Source organism: Xenopus laevis, chromosome 9_10L (genome assembly GCF_017654675.1).
Source record: "Xenopus laevis strain J_2021 chromosome 9_10L, Xenopus_laevis_v10.1, whole genome shotgun sequence".
NCBI classification, from domain to species: domain Eukaryota; kingdom Metazoa; phylum Chordata; class Amphibia; order Anura; family Pipidae; genus Xenopus; species Xenopus laevis.
The window spans coordinates 116,393,680-116,417,274 of NC_054387.1; the positions used below are offsets into that span (position 1 = coordinate 116,393,680).

The 23,595-nt window shown below is 39.8% G+C and overlaps 1 protein-coding gene across 1 annotated transcript in view; it reads right to left on the bottom strand.

Moving 5' to 3' along the window:
- Positions 1-23,595, bottom strand: part of dnaaf8.L (dynein axonemal assembly factor 8 L homeolog) — a 73,825-nt gene that overhangs the window by 38,524 nt on the left and 11,706 nt on the right. The window contains exons 6-20 of the mRNA XM_018236523.2: positions 23,138-23,309; positions 22,520-22,699; positions 21,624-21,902; positions 20,981-21,128; positions 20,557-20,751; positions 20,322-20,474; positions 19,926-20,120; positions 18,828-18,938; positions 18,603-18,747; positions 18,185-18,500; positions 18,002-18,105; positions 17,340-17,494; positions 16,246-16,378; positions 13,715-13,846; positions 12,431-12,625 (exon numbers count right to left, since the gene is read on the bottom strand). Coding sequence (XP_018092012.1) covers positions 12,431-12,625; positions 13,715-13,846; positions 16,246-16,378; positions 17,340-17,494; positions 18,002-18,105; positions 18,185-18,500; positions 18,603-18,747; positions 18,828-18,938; positions 19,926-20,120; positions 20,322-20,474; positions 20,557-20,751; positions 20,981-21,128; positions 21,624-21,902; positions 22,520-22,699; positions 23,138-23,309 — 2,613 coding nt within the window. The remainder of the gene's footprint in view (positions 1-12,430; positions 12,626-13,714; positions 13,847-16,245; positions 16,379-17,339; positions 17,495-18,001; positions 18,106-18,184; positions 18,501-18,602; positions 18,748-18,827; positions 18,939-19,925; positions 20,121-20,321; positions 20,475-20,556; positions 20,752-20,980; positions 21,129-21,623; positions 21,903-22,519; positions 22,700-23,137; positions 23,310-23,595) is intronic.

Genomic DNA, 23,595 nt, shown 5'->3' on the forward strand with positions numbered 1-23,595 from the left:
ATTATAATTATTACCTGCCATGACACAAATCACAGAAAACACAGACAACTCTTGACTTGTTCTTGCTACAGCAGAACAAGGCAAGGTAATTCAGCAAAAGCAAAGAGAGGACCAGAGATGTAGAGGTGCATTTTCCAAACTTCTTGAAGCTCCCAGGTAGCTAGTATTCAAGTAAGTCAAATTGATGGTATTTCATCTTTTACAAAACCAACTTATCATTGAGGAAATGTAATTATCATAATGCAAATAGTTGCCAAATGGCAGAAATATAAGTACAGGTATGGGATCCTTTATCTGGAAACCCGTTATCCAGAATGCTTCGAATTATGGAAAGGCTGTCTCCCATATTTTATTTAAATACTCCATATTTTTAAAAATTATTTCCTTTTTCTCTATGAGAATAAAACTGTAGCTTGTACTTGATCCAAACTAAGATATAATTAATCCTTATTGGGCTTGTTGGGTTTATTTACTGTTCACATGATATTCTAGCAGACAGGGCAGAGACACACGGGCAGATTTGGGTAGATTAGTCGCCCGGCGACAAATCTCCTCTTCTTTGGGGAAACAAATCTCCCTACACTGCCTTCCCAGCAGCTAGAATGAAAATCGCCGGCAGGATGGCACTTGGAGCACTTCGTTTTCCGAAGTCACCTGAAGTTTCCTTGTGAAGCAACTTCGGAAACTGAAGCACTCCCAGTGCCATCCCACCGGTGATTTCCATTCGAGCCGGCGGGAAGGCAGGGAAGGAAGTTCATGGAAGATTAGTCGCCCCGATGAGGAGATTTGTCGCCGGGCAACTAATCTCCCCGAATCTGCCCGTGTGTCTCTGCCCTTAAGGTATGAAGATGCAAATTACGGAGAGATCTGTTATCCGGAAAGCCCCAGGTCCCGAGCATTCTGGATAACAGGTCCCATACCTGTATTTTAAGAAAAATCCCACTACCAGTGGTGATTACACATTGACAACTTATATAGCTGCTACAACACAACCTACTGCATGTAGTTGCCATTAGATTAATATAAAACCCTTGACTCAACCATTTGTCCCAGTGGTAGCAGGGGTGAGGTCAAATTGACGGAAAACCTTATTAGTGCACGAGTGTGCTGGTCATTTCATCACTGCCTTCCTTAAAGGTTATAACTTGAATGGCAAATGATGGTAGAGCTACAGCAGATCTTCCATTCTCATTACCATACGTCCATGATTCTTTTCTATAAAATCAGCGATACATCTGCTTCACAGCAAGCAATCCATTCATTCATTTATTAAATTATCATCGTCATAAGGAAAATCCATGGAATTTGGTTAGATGTAGGCACTTTACCTTAAACAAACATGGGTTTATCACTTTTGGAAGGCAAGACTGGGACAGCAGATTCTTTAAGGTCTTCAAAGAAAGGTTTAGATATTTTTGGAAATTATCCAGAGCCACAAATTGTTTTAAACAGGGATCAAGCTCATTCAGGGTAATTTCTGATTGGCCCCCATCCCTATGAAAATAACAAGGGACACAGGGATTTAAAGGGATACTGTCATTTATTCTCATCTGCTGCTCCAGCAGAATTCTGCACTGAAATCCATTTCTCAAAAGAGCAAACAGATTTTTTTATATTCAATTTTGAAATCTGACATGGGGCTAGACATTTTGTCAATTTCCCAGCTGCCCCAAGTCATGTGACTTGTGCTCGTATAAACTTCAATCACTCTTTACTGCTGTACTGCAAGTTGGAGTGATATCACCCCCTCTCTTTTTCCCCCCAGTAGCCAAACAAAAGAACAATGGGAAGGTAACCAGATAGCAGCTCCCTAACACAAGATAACAGCTGCCTGGTAGATCTAAGAACAACACTCAATAGTAAAAACCCATGTCCCACTGAGACACATTCAGTTACATTGAGAAGGAAAAACAGCAGCCTGAGAAAGCATTTCTCTCCTGAAGTGCAGGCAAAAGTCACATGACCAGGGACAGCTGGGAAATGTCTAGCCCCATGTCAGATTTCAAAATTGAATATAAAAAAATCTGTTTGCTCTTTTGAGAAATGGATTTCAGTGCAGAATTCTGCTGGAGTAGCACTATTAACTGATGCGTTTTGAAAAAAACATGTTTTCTGATGACAGGATCCCTTTAAGGTCCTATGTTGACATTAGCCTTATGAACAAATGTTTTTCTCTCATCTTAGTAATAAAGTAAGGAGAGACATATATTAAACTTACAGAACAAACACCTGTTTATCATGAGAAGCTATGGAATGTTTTCCCCTGCTTCAAAAACAGAATCCATGAAATGCCATTCCCCCAACATCCCCATCAAATTTCATTCTCTTCTTCATACATAAAGCCAAAGGAATGTTATGGAGGGTTATTCTCTTCATAAAGGGCACCCATATATTTATGTCCTACCCTTCATAAAACTGCATTTGCAAAATGTCATCTCAGCTTCATACAGAGAATGCATATGTTTGCGTCATACGGTGTAACCGTGGCCACTTCCCCAAAGGAACAAAGTATGCGAAGGAACGAGAAAGTATGCAAATGACTGACCCTCTGTTTCCGAGATATGGATCCATGCAATGATTCATACTCATAATAAATACGGGTCCATGGAATGACATCCCCTCTACATAATGCTGCTCCACGGAGAGCCATCTGTGCTTTTAAACAGAATCAATGCAATCACATAATTGCTTTATAAAGAGAACAGATTCCATGGAATGGCATCAGAATCTTTAAACTTCCCTCACACTGAAGAGATTTCTCATCTTAACGGAAACATCTAGCTTTACCCAGCACCCTTGTGGTTTATATTGTGGCACTTTTGGTTTATATTACGGCACCATGTGTCCTATTATTTGTTTTATACTGCTATGAACAATGTCACAGCAGTTCTCGCTTTAATGGTTCATGCCCAAAGGAAGCATATCGCAGAGAGAAAAAAAAACGTCCTTGTTCTTTTTAACCTTGTGCAATGAACAGCTAAAGGTGGTGGTTTGTACTCTTCCCCTTTTTCCATTTTTCCATAGAAAATCCTTTTTAGGAACAGCGTAATATCCATGTTTCCAAATAAATAATAGGAATGTCAGCATTTCTACTGTTCTTGAGGTTGCAGAAATATGTTAGGATTTTGTTTGAAATCAAAGAGTAGGTGATTCCATAGCTTTGTGGCTATTAATGTATTATCAGAGTAAAGAATCAAATTGGTTGAAGTACTAATGATAATATGAATAAACTGCCAGTGTTTATGCCCTTCTATCATGCTCTAGAGTAGGTTTGGCAACTTTAGGTGCTACAGCTGTTGCCTGGCTGGTGGTAGACCCCAAGTATTTTACTTCAGCTTCCCCAAGAGTATTCAAAGTCAGCAGTGCTCAGCATTGATAAAAAATAACTTACACCTCAAATTGTACAGGTGCAATTGCCTTGTGTATGGGCCCCTTAGCCGTCAAGCACTTGCACCTTTACGATGGTCAAATAAGCACTTTGATTTCTATGTCTGGCACCTGCATATAAAATACTTTTGGAAGCAAAAAGTACTAAAATATTAAGTATTTTAGCACTAAAAACATTGTACTGTATTGTAAACAGCGTATGGTATTTGTAATAGTTACTTAAAGGGATCCTGTCATCGGAAAACATGCTTTTTTTCAATAGTGCTACTCCAGCAGACTTCTGCATTGAAATCCATTTCTCAAAAGAGCAAACAGATTTTTTTATATTCAATTTTGAAATCTGACATGGGGCTAGACATATTGTCAATTTCCCAGCTGCCCCTGGTCATGACTTGTGCCTGCACATTAGGAGAGAAATGCTTTCTGGCAGGCTGCTGTTTTTCCTTCTCAATGTAACTGAAGGAATTCAGTGGGACATGGGTTTTTACTATTGAGTGTTCTTCTTAGATCTACCAGGCAGCTGTTATCTTGTGTTAGGGAGCTGTTATCTGGTTACCTTCCCATTGTTCTTTTGTTTGGCTGCTGGGGGGGGGGGAAGGGAGGGGGGTGATATCACTGCAACTTGCAGTACAGCAGTAAAGAGTGATTGAAGTTTATCAGAGCACAAGTCACATGACTGGGGGCAGCTGGGAAATTGACAATATGTCTAGCCCCGTGTCAGATTTTTGAATATAAATAAATCTGTTTGCTCTTTTGAGAAATGGATTTCAGCGCAGAATTCTGCTGGAGCAGCACTATTAACTGATTTATTTTGAAAAAAAAATGTTTTTCCCCCATGACCGTATCCCTTTAACTGGGTTTCCCAGAGAACATTCACCCCCCAGTGCTGGACTGGCCTGCCGGGGTACTAGAGTTTATACTGGTGGGCTCTGACCTGAGTGGACCCTTTGCCCATTCTAGAGCACAGGGCATTACATTTTTTCCAGGTTCTGTTTGTATTTCATTTATTCTCATCAGTGAGAAAGACAGGAAAGCATTAAGGAGGGCATACACAGGAACAGTTCAGTCATACCTCCCAACATTTTGGAAACAAAAAGAAGGACAAAAAAGTTGCTATACGTAGCCCGTCAAAAATTTTTTGACCACACCCCCCTAATGTTCATTTTACAAAATTTAGCAGGTTATGAAAGTTTGAACATATTTCTGTAGTTTTGCCAATGAAGGTGAATTGCCCTTTAAGCTGTGAGTCTAACTTTTCCCAAGGGACCTGTTATCTTATATTGTTACAGTTACTTATTTGCGTATCTCAAAAATTGTTACAAAAGTATCTTATCTGCTGCTGTGGCTGTTCTGGGCTCTCTGCCAAAAGCCAATTAAGTTAGAAACTTTGTTTCTTTTTCTGGCTGTTCAGTGCAGAGAAAAACGGGACATTCCAGTACAAACGAGGGACTGCGGGTTGAGCTGTCAAAAGAGGGACTGTCCCTCTAAAAACCAGACAGTTGGGAGGTATGGTTCAGTGTGCAAATACTGGGTAAATAGATAGGAAATGTCTAATGTAATGTATAAAGGCTGGAGTGACTGGATGTCTAACAGAACACAACTTCCTGCTTTGCAGTTCTCTAACTCTGAGTTAGTCAGCGACTTTAAGGGCCACATGGGACATAACTGTTCAGTGAGTTTGCAATTGATCCTCAGCATTCAGCTCAGATTCAAAAGCAACCGTTACGGCCCATGTGGCCCCCCTTACTGACTGGTTCCTGCCTGGTAACCTATCAGTGGAAACCAAGAGAGCTGCAAAGTAGGAAGTAGTGTCCTGGCTATTATGTTACAAATCCAGTCACTCCAGACTTTATACATTACATTTTTAGCTAACTAACTATATTGGAAACATTTTTTATTTTGCACAGCCTATTTAACCCAGTTTTTATTTTTGTACTGAAAAATTCCTATAAGATGCCAATTCAGCCCCTTGAGACTAAGTCAGCAGCATTTCTACCGGTGTATAGGGTCCTTCAACAGCAATATATGGGTAAAAATTGACCATATATCAGGCAGGTCCCCAATGGGAGCAAGAGCTAATAGATCCCCCATATAATCTGGGCTGTAAACAGTTTTTGAACAAAGAAACCACTGATTGTCTCATTAAGAAGAAAATTTTAAGGACTCTGGTTGGTGGGCCCTGGATATCAATTTTTTCTGGTTTGCCCTTGGTGCCCCATTTTAACACTGTTTGCACCCCAAGCCCTGTCCAGGCCCACCCTACACAGGTGTAAGGGTAACATAGATGGCTTTTTGCTAAGATGCAATGGCGGTTAATGGAATTGGTTTCTAAAAAAACAAAATATATTCATGGAATATATGGTAGGTATCAAGCTAAACCTGGATAGCCATTATTCAGAAAGCTGTGAGATATGGAATTTAAAGGAACAACTTCTCTCTTTATCTCTGCAATATGGCATTTTCTCCGCTGCCACAAAAATGCCACTTCCCTAGGCTGTACTCTTGCACCAGGGATACCTTCTATTGTTGTTAAGTACAAGCTGATGGCAAGGCTTGAGAACTGGACTGGTGAATACTGCCACTTGGTGGTAGATTTAAGAAAGGCAATAATGTGTATTGACTGCACACAGACTACAATTATCACTAAGAACAATATTGGATTCAGTATTGATTTGAAAACAAGTATCCCCTGAGTGTGTCTCTCAGCCAAGAAAGCTAGATTTCTGCTTTGACATCTGTAGCACCCAAGAAGACAATTCAATAGCTTTCGTAACATCAACAAGTGTGGCGAAAGTAAGAGGCAGATGTATTAAGGGTCGAATATCGAGGGTTAATTAACCCTCGATATTCGACTGGGGAATAAAAATTGTGCAAATAGTTCGATCGAACGATCGAAGGAATAATTGTTCGATCGAACGATTCGAAGGATTTTAAACCATTGATCGAAGGATTATCCTTCGACCAAAAAAAGATAGCCAAGCCTATGGGGACCTTCCCCATAGGCTAATATTGACTTCGGTAGCTTTTAGGTGGCGAACTAGGCGGTCAAAGTTTTTTCTTAAAGAGACAGTACTTCGACTATCGAATGGTCGAATAGTCAAACGATTTTTAGTTCGAGTCGTTCGATTTGAAGTCTTAGTCGAAGGTCGAAGTAGCCCATTCGATGGTCGAAGTAGCCAAAAAAACACTTCGAAATTTGAAGTATTTTTTCTTCTATTCCTTCACTCGAACTTAATGAATGGGCCCCTAAAGCTGGACATATATTTAAAGCAGGGGTGTCCAACCTTTTGGCTTCGCTGGGCCATTGGAAAAACAAAAACTGTCTGGGGCCATACATGAAATACACAAACACTTTTGATTTGTAAAAGTAAAGAAAATACACAAAAAAGAACTACAATACCAGTTGGATAACCAGATGGATAACCAGATGGAGCTATACACTGGAATATGGGACACCTGGATATTAAATAGATTTATTATTATATTATTATTACTAACTGGGCAATGGAAAGAGTCCCCCATCCTCCTATATCCTTTGCAACATGACGTTTCCTCTGGAACCAAGCATTTCAAGCTCGGCCCAGAGGTTGGACTACCCTGATTTAAAGGAACAGTAACACCAAAAAATTAAACTGTGTTTAAAGGAATGACAATATAATGTATTGTTGCCCTGCATTGATAAAATGTGGCTGTTTGCTTTAGAAACACAACTATAGATAAACAAGTTGCTGCGTAGCAATGAGAGCAGCCATTCAAACACAGGCTATACTGTAGATAACATATAAGTTCTGAAGAATCCCATTGTATGATACAGAGCGTATCTGTTATCTGCGGTGTATCCTGTGCCTTTTCTCCTTTTTCAGCTTTGAATGGCTGCCACCATGGCTACACAGCAGTTTATATAAACTATAGTTGCTTTTCTGAAGCAAACACACCAGTTTTACCATTACATTATATTTGCATTACACTTTCATTTCTTGGTGTTACTGTTCCTTTAAAGATGGCACTAAATGAGTAATCTTTGCCAGATTTGGCCACCTGTTTACTGGGCCAATTGGATGTGATCAGACCATTGGTCAGAGGCCAACTAGAAGCCTTCATCAATGCATCTATGCAGTTCCCGTTCAATGGGATTTTCAAACCTGCCCCATAGTATCTAGCCAGGCCTTTTTTGTGGGCTCCATACCTGGTCTGCCATGTTGTCATGTTCACTCCACTCCAGCAAACTTTGACTGCCCTAGGTTATAATTTAGAGGTATGTTTTTTTGTTGTTGCTGATCATTGCTAAGGCCACATTTTATAATGTATACCTGTAACCTTATTATAAGAAAACAGATCTGAATCTGAACCTAAAAGGTCTTGCAACCTCTGCATCAGTGCATATATTTCTCTCCAGGGATCATACACTACTAATAATTCAAGCCAGGGATGTCACAATGGCAACTATTATTTTTTTAAACCTGCTGAATCTCCAACTACTCAGATTTCCCCTGTTCAATATAGGTACTAAAAATCGTTGTGAATTACCTTTGCTTTTTTTAAAACTGCCAAATGGGCGCTTATTAATCAACACTGGACGAATTTGCCTGTGGACAGTAACCCATAGCAACCAATCAGTGCTTGTTTTTTTCAGGCAGCTAAAGATAGAACAATGAATGCAATTATTTGAATGGTTGCCATGGGTAACTGCCCAAAGGCAATTTTGCCCAGTGTTGATAAATGACCCTTTTGCGTTTACCAAAAAGAGGAAAAACTGACCAATGGTGTGGCTGAGTGAGGGGTGTTTTTCTTTGCTCCTCCCCTAATACCTGTGCTCCATTAGACTGGATCTTAAAGGAATGTTGTGGTGGTTTTGACCCGAAACAGTCAGTTTCAGGCAGTTATGTTTTTATGGAGATGCACACAGTGGTGAGAGCTCTAGAATTAGGTTTCATTTATGGTGCCATGTTTTTTGCACTTTGCACCCTGTCCATAGGTTGCGCCGTAAATATGGCCATACACAGGCTGATAAAAACTGCAGACAGACCAAGCTGGGAGCTTATTGGCCGGTGTATGGAGCCCTTCCTCGACCGATATCTGGAGAAAAATTGGCAGGTTTAAAAATCCCAATAGATCGAGGACTGCTTCAGTTTGTTGATGCGGCCCTTGCACGCCCCTTTGCATTCCCTGCATTGAAATCGGATAGCTGGGCCCTAGTCCGAAATAACCCACTCAAGGTATTGATGTCAAACTGCCAATAAAGTCAGATTTGCTAATACCGCAGATTATGACTCACTGGATATAGACTTTTATGCTCCTTTCCTATGATCCTTAAACTCTCTGAAGAGACGTCATTCCAGGCCTTCTACTTTAGCCAATATATAATAATAACAGGGCTTATCAGCAGAATTCAGGATTTAGTAGTAAGGAGGATATCTGATGCAGTTACACAGGGTGACGCCACAATGGCTATTATCAGACCTTGCGTTTTATTTGTTAATCTTCTCAATTCATATCAGGCATTTTAGTCTTGTCAGGAGCATTTGCCACTAGGTTTGGACATTACACAAGGAAATCATGCTTGCAGCTGTCTAAAATGTACAGCTAGTTTCTCTACGTTTGACAATTGCACCTTGAATACAACTCGAATACGTAAATGATTATTTTTAAAGGGTTGTTCAACGTTAAATTATTTTTTTAATATGATGTAGTAAGTGATATTCTGACAATTTGCAATTGGTTTTAATTTTTCCTTATTTGTGGTTTTTGAGTTATTTTGGTTTTTTTCAGCAGTTTGCAAATTCAGCTGTCTGGTTGCTAGGATCCAAATAATCCTAGCAACCATGCATTGATTTAAATGAGACACTGGAATATGAATAGGAGGGGGGGCTGAATAGAAACAGGAGTAATAAAAAGTAGCAGTAACAATATACTGTATTTGTAGCCTTACAGAGCATTTGTCGTTTAAATGGGGTCATTGACCCCCATTTAAAGCTGGAGAGAGTCAGAAGAAGAACGCAAATCATTTTTAAAAATAATGAAGACTAATTGAAAAGTTGCTTAGAATTGGCCATTCTAGAACATACTAAAAGTTAACATTTTTAAAGATTTTAAACAGCGTCGGACTGGCCCGGCGGGACACCGGGGAAAAAACCCGGTGGGCCCGACCCCCATGTGATATTTGTCTTTATTATTCTGTTCTTCAGACTTGCAGTGGATAGAGAGCTGTGCAATTTCCTATTTAGCAACCATGTCAAGCTCTTTTTTTTAACCTATGGGACATATTTGTTACGGGTATATTTATGAAAGAGTAAAAATCGCTCAATTACACCATTTGATAAATTATACCCCATGCAGGAAAGCTCCGGCTACTCATAATTTCATAAGCAGTGGAGATAAGATGGCTCTTTGTTGGTGGGAAAACTTGATTACAATGTAATTATCCTACCGCACACCTGTAGTTCACCAATCCTGCAAGCTGGTGGTGCGTTCCTTCCGTTGACCCGGCCGGGTCCCTTAGCAACCAATGTGTAAAAGAAACGGATCCACACACACACCGATTAGTGCAGTCGGGGATTATCCCCTTTTATTCAGCCACCAAACATCAACGTTTCGGGGGGGGGAACACCCACCCTTCATCAGGATGATGAAGGGTGGGTGTTCCCCCCGAAACGTTGATGTTTGGTGGCTGAATAAAAGGGGATAATCCCCGACTACACTAATCGGTGTGTGTGCGGATCCGTTTCTTTTACACATTCTTTGTTGGTGGGGGGCATCTTGGTGTGGGGTATCAAGGGTACATTACTAAACAAGAAAAATTTGTATTTGTGATATCAGATTAAAGGAGACAGAAAGAGAAAAAGAATCGCTCCTTGGTACTCGCTGGAAGAACCCTGGGTTGGTATAGTTTTTTCAGCCCAGTTTATCAGGTAAGTAAATACAATCACCCAAGTATAAAATGACTTTCCTTCTCCTTTAAAGGAGAACTAAACCCCTATAAGAAAAGCCCCCACCTACTACCCTAGATAGTCCCCAATCAATAACATCAAAAAGAATGTAAAAAAAATGTCTTTGTATATTACGAAAAAAAAAAACACCAACACATATTAAACTTTAAAATAGTCTTTGTTTAGAAATAACTTACTGAAACTCCGCTTGTGCTCCTCATCCGAAAAGGCGATCGGGTGATCCATTGTGTGGAGCTCGATTTCTGCCTTCCTTACAGGAGATAGCCAGGGAAGAGAAATCGAGAGCCGCACAATTGATCGTCGCCCTGTCGCCTTTTCTGGAGTGGAGCTCAATCAGAGATTGGGTAAGTTATTTCTAAATAAAGACTTTGCGATTTTAAAGTTTAATATGTGATGGTGGTTTTTTTTTTGTAGTATACAAAAAAATTTTATAAAAATTTTTTTGATGTTACTAGTCCTTTAATTTATTATCCTGGAGCCAATATTACATTTTCAGCTTTGCGATAGTTTCCCTTTAAGTGAACGCCATATTGGCGCATTTGTAGTTGGAGCAGTCTTCAGGTTCGTAGCTACTGTGTATGCGCCACAAGTGCCAGAAATTGCCCAAGGGAAGGAAGAGGACCCAAAGAATACCGAAGGGCCGGAAGATAGTGCCCATGAGCTCCGCTGCACTTACTCTGCACGATATACGAGTACTGTATTAGGGGCACTTTCAGCGGTAATAAACTATATGGGGGGGAGCAGAGAGGGGGACTATCTAGGGTAGTAGGTAGGGTCTTTTCTTATTGTGGGGGTCAAATGAAAAATTATCTGTAGCAGCTAATATGCGCTTCATGTAAACCTTAAAAAGCCCCTTATACCAGTCTATCCGGCTGATGGGCAGCATCTCTTTAGACTTGACTAGCTCTCCAGGTAGCAACCACGATCGGAAAACAGGCCTGTGTTGCCAAGGCAACAGGTGAACCTTCTCAAACTTCCTCTGAATTATTTTAGCTCACTCACAGAGAGGTTGGCTAGACCTTTGTTCCTGAAATAAGAGCTAAAAATAATGTTGCTATATAAAACAGAAGCTCAGCTCCAGGCGATGCACTTGCTTTATTAGACACAGTGTTTTCGTGTGCAAAGCATCACTGGAAAACAGATGCTAGATGCGCCATTATAGTTATTCAGATTTATTGCACAACATTCACATATACATTCATATAGTTTCAGTTTCTAGTTACTGCTATATTTCATCGTTATCCATAAGCTCCATTTCCCATCGGCTTTATTTTAATTAAATAATTCACATTTTTAAAAATTTTGTTTTTATCTGTAATACTAAAAGAGTACCTTGTACTTGATCCCAACTAAGATAGAATTAATCCTTAGTAAAAGCAAAATAATTCTACTGGGTTTTATTAATCTAGAGATCCAAATTACAGATAGACTCTGGAAATGTCCAGGTCCCTAGCAAGCACTCGATAACATGTCCCTTACCTGAATTAAAGGAAAACTATACCCCCCAAACAATGTAGGTCTCTATAAAAAGATATTGCATAAAACAGCTCATATGTAAAACCCTGCTTCGTGTAAATAAACCATTTTCATAATAATAATATCCTTTTCTAGTAGTATGTGCCATTGGGTAATCATAAATAGAAAATTGCCATTTTAAAAAATAAGGGCCACCCTTTGGGATTGTACAATATACTGTGCACACAAACCATATTTGTTAGGTCACATGAGCCAATTAACAGACAGAGTTCTGTCTTTTGCTTCAACACTTCCTGTTACAGTTAGAGCTGCAGTATTTCTGGTCAGGTGATCTCTGAGGCAGCACAGGGACCATCACGTAATGATGGTTCAAGGCAAGAGATGCAAAAGGGCAATATTTACTTAAATATATATTCCAGTTTGGTAAGATTCTTTAATATGCCACTTAATTTGATATAAACGATCTGTTGCTCTAGTATTTTGGGGGTATAGTTTTCCTTTAAGTTACACCACAGAACTCTAGTCCATTTAATAATACCGTAATGCATATACCATTCTTAGGGCAGTGCTACCTAGGAAGCAAGACAACCAATCTGAGATATACAGATTTTTATTCATACCTGTGTTCGATGCTGGTGTTTTCAACGTTGGTCTCAGGATTTTCTGTAAGAAGTATCCAGCCCTCCTTAAAGTATGCTTTCCGCTCATAGTCAGCACAACGACTTGTTCATCCTCAGGGTCGGAGGCAAAGGGCCGTAAGGACAGCATGTCCATGGGGACAGTGCTAAGGTCAGGCATTGCATGAAGGCTACCTCCTGGCAGAGAAAGAAAGGTGGTTATGTTTCCTATTTAGAAATAGGTGGCATTCAGTGGCATTATGACAGATAATCACCCAGTGTTCAAGACAGAGGTAAGCTTAAAGGAGAACTAAACCCTAAAGTTAAAAAAACCCTACCCCCCTACCCTACATAGACCCCCCTCCCTCCCCCTTCAGCCTAGCTGCTACCCTGGGCAAATGCTACTAAGTCTTTACTTACCCCTCCGTGCAGATTCTGTCCAGCGGAGTTCACGGGCACCATCTTTTTCTCTTCTGTAATCTTCGTAATAAGACCGGCATAGCGGCACATACGCCAAAACTCAGGAAAATCGCCGAAGCTCCGGTCTCATTCTGAAGATTACAGAAGCAGCTGAAGATGGCTGCCATGAACTCCGCTGGACAGAATCTGCACAGAGGGGTAAGTAAAGACTTAGGGGCATTTGCCCAGGGTAGCAACTAGGCTGGGGGGAGGAGGGTCTATGTAGGGTAGGGTTTTTTTACTTTAGGATTTAGTTCTCCTTTAAAGGGGTGGTTAACAGTTAAGTTAACTTTTAGTATGTCACAGAATGGCAAATTCTGAGCAACTTTTTAAATGGTCTTGATTTTTTATTTTTTAGAGTTTTTTTTTAATTATTTGTTTTCTTCTTATGACTTTTTCCATCTTTAAAACGGGGTCTCTGATCCCATCTAAAACAAATGCTACGAATGTATTGTTATTGCTACTTTTTATTACTCATCTTTCTATTCAGGCCCTCTCCTATTCATATTCCAGTCTCTTATTCAAATCAATGCATGGTTGCTAAGGCAATCAGGACCATAGCAAACAGATTGCAGAAACTGCAGACTGGAGAGCTGCTGAATAAAAAGCTAAATAACTCAAATCCCATAAATAATAAAAAATAAAAACAATTGCAAATTGTCTCGTCATATTAAAGGCTAACTCAAAGTTGAACGACCCCATTAACCCACAATACTATATTGCATAGAGGGACCATATAACATATAACAGAGGACCCAGCATTACAGGCCAATACGTTTCTGCAGTTCTGGGTGGCGTAGACAGAATTATATGCAGTGAGTTTGTTACCTAGGCTCTGCAGCAGGTTGTCAGTGTATGGTGCAACATGAAAACAGAAGGAAGGGTCCACTTCACATATGTAGGAGAATTTTGCATGAATGGCCCCCAGGAGACCCCGTTCAGCCAGTTCATTCATCAGTGCTGTATGAGAAAGGGAGAGATCAGCAAGGAGGTATATTCAAGGACTGGTGTTACTAGTAGACTGTCTGGTTTTGTTCCTTAATTCAATAAGCTACTGCAATTTTTCACAGACATATTTAAAGCACCTCTTAGTTGTCACACACAAAGAAGAAAGTGCAAATTGATTTTTGCACTTTGCACCTTGCCTTAATCAAATTTGCTCTTTGCACCTCGCAGGAGTGGTTCACCTTTAAGTAAACGCTAAGCCCCTGAGTAAAAAGCTAAATAACTCAAAAACACAAATAATAAAAAACGAAAACCAGTTGCAAATTGTCTCAGAATATTACTCCCTGCATCACACTAAGGGGCAGATTTATCAAAGCTTGAGATTAGAACTCACAACAGAAAAACTCACTCACTTTCCATTAATTCCTATGGGATTTTTAAAAGCATATTTATCAAATGGTGAACTCAATTGATATGGTTAATTTCTGTGAGGTGAGCTCTAATCTCACATTTTGATAAATCTGACCCTAAACGTTAACTCAAAGGTGAACAACCCATTTAAATTGCAACTCCTAAAAAGGGTTTACAACAGCGTCGTGCTGGCCCACTGGGATACCAGGAAAACTCCCGGTGGGCCCAGGTGTCAGTGGGCCCTCATGCTGCTAAACTTTTGGCCTATTTCATGGCCATTTCCTATTTCTATGAGAGCAATAAGGCTAAATAGGTGGAATAATACATTATAGTATGTAAAGAAAACAAACTAGGAGAATAGTGGTTGAGTGAGGAGAGGAAGAAAATAGTAATGAGGGTGGGCCCCTGGTCTAAGGTTTTTTGGTGGGCCCCTCATCTAAGGTTTTTTTGGTGGGCCCCTGGTGTCCCAGTCCAACACTGGTTTACAATAAGGGACACCCCTCTCTGTATGCATTTGGCAGTAATGCATAGAGGAAAGGCAGTAGAAGATTTTCATTCATCCAGGTCATGGTATATCTAGTATAGGTCAATCTAAAAGCAACTGGACTTGCTGAGTAATCATTGAAGACGTTTCACTACTCATCCGAGAAGGCTTCTTCAGTTCAACAAATTGGATTAGTGGAAGAGTTTTTTTGCCGAGAACTTCCCACACCAGTCAGTTGAACTGAAGAAGCTGCTCGGATGAGTAGTGAAATGCCTTCAATGATTACTCCAGCAAGTCCAGTTGTTTTTAGATTGATCTATTCTAGATACACAAGCTTGTATGGTTGGGAGTACTGGAGTATTCAAGGCACTATGGAGCCCTGAACCACCTTCTTAATGCAGTAGGCTGTAAGTACAGGGCAGGGCTCCTCCTTTGTGCTGGTTTTTTTTCCCTAGTGAACAGAGCAGATCACAGTAGCTCTGGAAGGTCTAGTACATTAATATTTAGAAATATTGGCAATTAGGTAAGCATATTCCATGTTCGAGATTTGTTGCTTTGGAATAAGCATTAAAGCCACAAAATAAGTGTATTCTATTTTTTAATCTGTTCCATTAAGAGCTTTCTACCTTCATAACACAATGTTGTAGTTTCCATTTTTACTCTCTGCAGCACATTAGGTCTGGTATTTACTGTATATATGGAAAACTTATTTGCAGGAAGCGTTGATATTATGTTCTGTTATCGGAAAGAGCTTGGGTATGCACAAACCAGACAAGAGACTGGAGTTGTCACTTGAGAATCTGAATTTAGTTACAACCATAAACCGTTTAGCCTAATGTTATTCCTGCATCAAGTAGAACCCAAATCTACCCCCAATGGTAACTGCCTGTCACTGCGAACATTGCGTGGATTTCAACTGCTTTATTTTACAGTATGTTTTGTAATGTTACCAGTGTTATGTAGGGCCCAAGATGTCGAGAGACACTGACAAATTAAACTAAGAGAAGTTAAAAGCCAGTGATTTTCAGTGTCATAAGGATGCTGTAATGATATTGCAGTCCAAATAGATTCCTGAAATCTGCCATATTGTGTGCAACAGCAGAAGCATTTATTCTTCAAAAGAACAGCACAAACAGGCAGAGACATACAGATGGCGTTGATCAGATAAGTGCTCTGGAGAATGGCTCACCCAAGGCAAGCAATATGGCAGCTGCAGCCCACATGCATTAACAAATGTGTGAGAAATATTTTTTCTTGTACACAGGAAGCTATGCCTGTGTACTTTACTGAGAAATAATGTAAGATATATCTTTTACACTTAATCCTGATTACTTTCATTGTATCTCCTAAAGGATGGATGCTATTAAGGCCTCTTTTTGCTACGCTGTTGCAAACACAGGAACTAAGCATCTTACAGTAAGCAGAAAACTACATTAGTTTAAAATACTAATGCAGTTTCAAACAATGATGGTGCTGTTTTGGTGGTGCATTTGGATAAGCAGTGAATTTCCTGGAATACCTTGGATGAGTCCTGATGTGTGGTGTGCAGCATTCTCTTTCCTGAGAAGGAGTAAGAAGCAGTGCAAACGTGGTTGTCTGCATGGTTGAGCATCGGTTTGGGAGTGGGGCACGTTAGGGCAGAAAATTGATACCTAAAAATGATAGGAATATCTTAAAGAAAGCTAGAACAGTAAAATACAGCAATAAACGCACAGTTAGTCATTCTAAAATCTACCGTACAGAATGCACCTGCTGTGTGGGGAAATCTCCAGCTCAGAATTGGAGGATGATTCCACAGCACAGCTCCTGCATGTTCTGGTGCGAAAAGGACTGGAAGATGTAACTCCTTCTACAGAGAAAACTCTGCTAAGTGCATTTATTAGCTGTGCCCTTGATTTCTCAGATCTGGTAAACGTACTACAGTAGTTATAACAAGCAATGTTCCTATACAAACGTCTTATAGATTTGATAAGGAAAGATAAGAAAGCTGAATTGTGGTTTTCTGTTATAATAAATCCTTATACTGTGATATCTATAGAAATAAGTCAAATCAACTGGACTTGCTGTTTTTTTTACCTTGAAGACTTTTCACCAGTCATCCAACTGGTTTTCACAATTCAGAATAACTTCGAGAATATATATCCTCTGGAATGTTGCTCCAATCAGCATTATCTGTTTATCATAATCCACAATGATGTCATTAAATTAGGTGTTGATTGTATTAGCAAGATTGGAGTTTTAATGTGTTATTAAAACACATCACATAAAAAAATCATTGTGGATTATGATAAACAGATTATGCTGATTGGAGCAACAGTCCAGAGGATACATTCTCGAAGAAAGCTTTACAAGTTATTCTGAATTGAGAAAGCTAGTTGGATGGCTGGTGAAACGTCTTCAAGGAAAAAACACAGCAAGCCCAATTGATTTGACTTGTTTCTATAGATATACCATGACCCGGATGAATGAGAATCTTCACAAACTTATACTGTGATACATGTACTATGTATAATTTCTTGCTATGTCATCAGCATAGTAATGGGAATTGGTTACTAAGCACTCAAGAAATATGCTCATGCCATAGATTTATTCTGCCTTACTAACAAATACTACCTGGGTGGATGACATGCTCAGCATGGCAGAACGTTTAGCAGACAGGCGCAGGCGACGGAGACCATAAAGAGCAAATCCTCGATGGAGACATATATCGATCACATCTCCATATGCTGCAGAAGGGACAGCGGGGGACACAACCAGAAACACATCCCCTAGAAAGGTAGATAGATTAGGCCCATATACTGTATACATGGAAATAATCATATACTGTAGTTTATGTATAAAAAAAAAAAAAAAAGACAATTGTTCAAAAAACTCAACCCTTTCATGTGGTCCCCCAGAATCACAAAACCAAATATGGAAAGGAACAATTCTGGGAACTTTAACACTTTCTCTCTCTCCCTATGCAACATGGGGTTGCATAAAATCAACAGCAAAGTTAGTTGTGGCTATGACAACCAATAAGCAGTTTTTTTTTTTTATCTAAACAAAATATTGTAAGCAAATAACTGATTGGTTGATATGGGTTACAAGAATTTGCAACCTTTCTCCACATTTTCTGATAAATGTATTCGGCCATAAACATTGAACTTCACAGGATCCCAAATGTTGTCTGTTTAAACACAATTTGCTCCTTCCTGTCTCAATTTGTTTATAAGAGAATCCACATGCAGAATGTAGAGAGAACAGCCGTGATTCTAGTACCTCATGGAACTTACCTAGAATGCTGGCTGTGAGCAAGGCAGGGGGTCGACACCGATCTGTATCGTGAAACGCAGTGACATCTTTCTCTGAGTCGCTCCGAGATCTCAAGTTGGCAGATCTAGGCCATGCAGATATATTAAGAACATGGTACAACATAATGGTATAACAATTCCTTTTGCATAAAGATATGGTGTTACCTGGGTTGAGTGCTTCTACTATAAGGGTTTTGGAATCCAATATTAAAAGACCCACTGGGAGGAATTCTACCACCAAACCAAAGACTAAGTTCCTGCAGGAGACGCCCTGATTTTCGAGCCCAGTGCATTATTGGTTCACCCCTCTTGAAGCCATACATTGCATTTAGTGAGTACTGATCTGTAAGGCGAGCAAGTTGTGGATCAAAGGGCCCAGCTATTTCTGCCCAGATATGTTCTGCTTGTGTTCCCCGTAGAGCCAAGGCTAATACTGGCAGCGTCTGCCCATCTCCGCCAGTGTAAGATGAGGGAACAGTGTCTGAAAAGAGGTCAAAGGGAAATATATTGTTTACATTTGTATGTGGTGTTAAATTCCTTACCTACATAAAAATATAAATACGAGCTAAAAGTAGTGGAATACCTATGTATGAGTGGAGAGCATTTGCCTGTGGATAGAGCAGCCGTACACCACAGACATCTAGCCCTTCAGTTTGGATAATGTGCAGAGTGTGGTGAAATGCAGTCGGGTTGCTCAGCATCCTTTCAAACACTATTACAGATACTACCTGTGTATTAAAGGGACATTATAGCATTAGAGTTGGCACAAAAAAATAAATGGCAGCCTGAGTTAGCTGATTGAACTCACCTCTGTCTCACTGTCTGTAGGAATCTCAGACAAAAGTGGATTTATTTTCTCCTCCGTTTCCAGCGTCTGCCAGTAAAACCCACAAGCTGAAGAGAAAACTTTTTCCACTGCCTGCCAAAACACAGCAATATTTATGGTCTCCCACTCTACATATGCGGGAATAATTTTTACACTATCCTAACCTATCCAATGTTTGTAAACAGGTAAAAACGTCATATACAAACATATCAAATTGCATACGCATAGCAAAATGCCATAGATCTTACAGTATGTGGTCTCCAACAATTCCTAGTTTACAGAATTAAAGGACCAATAATCTATAAATTGTTCCTGCAGAAGTTTGCTGAGGACATAGGCATACCAATCCGAACATGGCTTTACGATTCAATAAATATCAAGAAGAGCTTCCTTTACGTGCTAATTAGGGATGAGTGAATTTTTTCACCGAATTTCGCCGTGGAAATGATACCCATAGACTCCAATGGGAGAAAAAAAAATTGCCATGCGTTAAAAAAAAAAAAAGAAGACTTTAATGCATTTAGCCGAATTGTTGGCAAAGAGAAACGAGTCAAAGTTGTCCATCCATCGTGCTAATATGACAGACTATGCCCACATTTACATTAAAAAGGTCATCTATTATGTGCTCTCTATGTCCATTTTTTTTAGTGTCAGATAGGGTTTACAACATAATAGGAGGGCTAAGGGGGCAATACATAAATTGAGAAGCCAGTCAGCTAATGAGACACCACAATCTAGCAATGCTAAAATAGCATGCTGAGACACTTATACTTTCATAGACTCCAGGAATAATAAGCAAGAGGAATTATTGTGAGTCCTCACTTTATTTGTGTGTTCTATTGTTTCATCCCACACTCCAAAAACATACAGGTATAACTATACCATGATGGGGTTGTGTTTGAGAATGTGATAGGGACTGTAATGATGGATGATCTATATAATGTTCTGTGGAAATGTGTTGCAACACAGCACAATTAAAGTTCGGATAAAACTGATATCAAATCATTTAAATCCTTTTATGTCCCCCATATCCAGATACAAACTCTTTTCATTTGTCACTGGGTTACAGTACTAACCTACCTCTGGTGCAGAATTCAGGGTGGCAATACTGCTTAGTCGCACAGCTGGCACTTCAGTTGGGAGTGGAAAAAGCTTTCCCTGCAAACGCTCTACCACATCTTCACTCCACCAGATAACACTTTGCAGGGTGTTGTGTGATAGAAACAAAGACACCCGCTGGTAGAAACTAGAAGTCCCTCGTAAATCTTGCTTGCCCTGTGCCGGAAACTGAGATTAGATCTCCCAATATACACAACCAATATTAATTGAATCACAAGCAAAGATTCTAAATATAAATTCTGTTATAAAGTAAGATGATGATTTAAGGCTTTGATTTTGCGTTGGAGAAAATTCAGAAAGGAAAAGAACTGTGGAAAATTAAAAGGGCAAATAATATTTGCAGGTTCATCAATCTACCTTATGTTTGCGGATTTTAGGGCTGCTTTGTGTTGCTATTTGCCGTGGAGATAAACACGCATATAAGGCCAAGCCTTCCTCTTGCCATGCCTGCTGCAGTCCCAACACATGAAACGGGGCATTAACCTTACCATGGGTATTTACGCCTGGCACCTGTACCAAAATACATTTTGTGATCAGCTAATGCTCATGTATTCTAAACACACAGTCAAAGCAAAGACTTTGTTACACTCACCAAAGAGATAAGCCAAGTTAACAGGCAGTGGAAGGTGTTGGCTAGAAAAAGAGATGGGTAAGAAGACCGCGCACCATGCTGTCCTGGAATGAAAACTTGTCCACAGCTGGACAAACAGATAGTGAGGAGAAGCGTCTCTACTCCACTTCTAGCTACGTCTGGCAGTGAGCTGATACCTGGACAGTATGAGGTTTCCTGTTGGAAAGAGCCAATGGGGCAAACACGTAAAATAGCTTCTGAATAGAAAGCTTTCTGCTGCATCCCTATAAAAACTAGGAAGAACACATACATTAGGTAGGCACAATATACTGTACTTGCCTCTGAACCTGGCCCCACAGGTTGATACCATCTATCTTATACAGCATTTTCACATAAATTATATGTAGCAAAACTCATTTCTATACTGCTCTCTGGCCACATTTACCGGATGGAACAGTATCGGTGTTGCCTCAGCCATTGGTTGACGGCCATTTACTGAGCTGCGAGGCTTGAGGTCTTCCAGCTGTGTCAGCATCCTGAGTCGAGCCTTCTTCTCCTTCTCTTGCTTCTCCCTCTGGGCAAACTCATCTGCTCTGTCATGGAAGGGAGCACAGATAAGCACACAGATGTACAGTAAACATTATCTTTAGCACAGGCCCACAAGCACATTTTCTGTAATAACACTGAATGTGTTTTCAGACCTACTGTGGTGAAGTGATCAATGGCAATTTCTGCATATTATTGGAAAGACTTGTCACTGACAAATTTAGGGCGAGATTAAAAAAAGACAGGTAACTTATATTACTGTCATCCATGATGTTAACTAACATTCCAAGAGAATTGCCACACAGTAGATCTGACTAATGTCAAGCAAGATGTCGGGAGTCACAGTTGCTGCAACTATGATAAATACACCACACAATGCTATACTAGAGATTGCCAGTCCAGGTCTGCTTTTATACAGCAACCTTATTAGCATATGTCGCTTATACATCAACTCTGGAAAAGGTGCACAAACTGCATTTCTTTATACATCAGCTCAATGAATTCCCATTTTCTTTGTACATTACAGTCTTGTCCTTTCTTACCTGGAGTTGATGAGGCTTTTTGGTGGTAAATACTGAAGTATTTCTTTTTCTTTCTCTTGCTCTTCTCTACCGTCCTTCTCTTCTCTCCCCACCATCTCCTGGAGCTTGGGGCTAATATCAACCTTGGACTTCGGTCTTTGTTTCCTCTGGGTTGGTGTCCCCAATTCTTTCTTTTCCTTACTGAGTGACTCAGAGTTTGACATATTGGCATCAGAAAGTGAATCATTCTGAATGTTATGTCGATTCCGCAGCAGCAAACTTTTTCCTGTGTGGTCTGTTCTAATAAATAACATTCCCATGTCATAATGAAGGTTGCCATGCTATTTGATCTTAAACATGGACAAAACAAGTGTTCAACAATTTCAGGCAGAGGCCTGAAAAAAATAGAACAAGCATGTGTAGAAAAAGCCTATACCTTCTGCATCCAAAAATTAAAAACATCATGTGTATAATCTCTCCTGTATTGTCATGCTTACAGACAAATGTGCATGCTTGAGCTTACTTACTACTTACTTTTCTATGAAATAACAAGGGGTATCAGATTTCTGGAATATGCTTTTTTGGAATCTACATGAGGCATGATTGGGATATGATACAAGAGCACCTGACCTCTGCATCGATTGGTCAGTAATTTTACTAAAGAATAGCAACATCTCAGGACAGCAAGATTCTAACCATAGAAGCAGAAAACTTAGTGGCTGCTTTGGACCTAAATAAGGGACTTTGGCGTATGTATACACATAGGTTTGCAGTGATAGTGACGGTCATTCATCAACACTGTGCAAATTTGCACGTGGGCAATGAAACATGACAACTAATGCTTTGGGATACTGTCCTGGTGTAATTAACCTGTACTTTGCAGTAATAAAGGTGTCCTTTCCCTGTTCTAATCTTACTTGTTAAGATGATGTTTCTCCTTTTGTTCATTTCTTTGACTGGGATTTTCAGGGTTCTGTTCTAAACTTGTCACCTGGCCCATCTTAGAAACGGTTGTTCTTAGGTCTAAACAGATGGTGGAAAAAGACTGTGGATGTTTCCCGCTGCCCTTCAAATACATTTTCTGATCAGGATAAGGCCTGGAATGGATAGTAACTGCAATTAGTCCTGTAAAAAAACGTTCTGGATATTTCTTTAAAACAAAACTAGTATCCATTAACTGGAACACCTTATTCTCATAAACAATCATATATGTTCAAGAATAGGTGTCATTGCAAGTGCATGGTACAGTACATTTACCTTGTAAATTATAATTTTTAACACTACTTTTTGCAAGTTTACTTTAACTTATTGAAGCTGTCTTGGTTTTATTGCCAGCAGACAATGCTATAACACTTCACCAAATGACAGAAGCCACTTTGTGTTCCAGAATGTTGCTGCACCTACTTGACCAACACCTTCAGAATAGGGAGCAGTGATTATACATGTACATTTTACTCTTGCTCCACCTAAAACTCAACCCAGATCCTCCCTTACATCCCAAAGTTCAACCCAAATCCTCCCTCCCTTGTTGGTACCTAAAAGAACTCTTGCTAATTGTGCCCTCTTTTTCCTTTTCTTCAAGCTGTGGAACACTGGACACCTCTTCTGACTGCTGGGCAGCAAACTCCACTAGTTTCTCCATAATAAGTTTATGGCGTCTCTCTGTGGACTCCTCCATGGATAGTATTAAAGGGGGCATTTCCCTTTCTGTACAAAAAAAAACAAAAATGGCAGAAAACCAGATTATAATAAAGAGCATTTCTTGACCAACAAAAACAACTGGTTCCTTATACTGATAAAGTCACTTCAGTTAGCTTCTGAATACAACACAACCTTATAATTAGCTGCTGATTACCTGTACTGACAGCTAGTTAAAGGAAAACTATACCCCCCGAACAATGTAGGTCTCTATAAAAAGACATTGCATAAAACAGCTCATGTGTAAAACCCTGCTTCATGTAAACAAACAATTTTCATAATAATATACTTATTT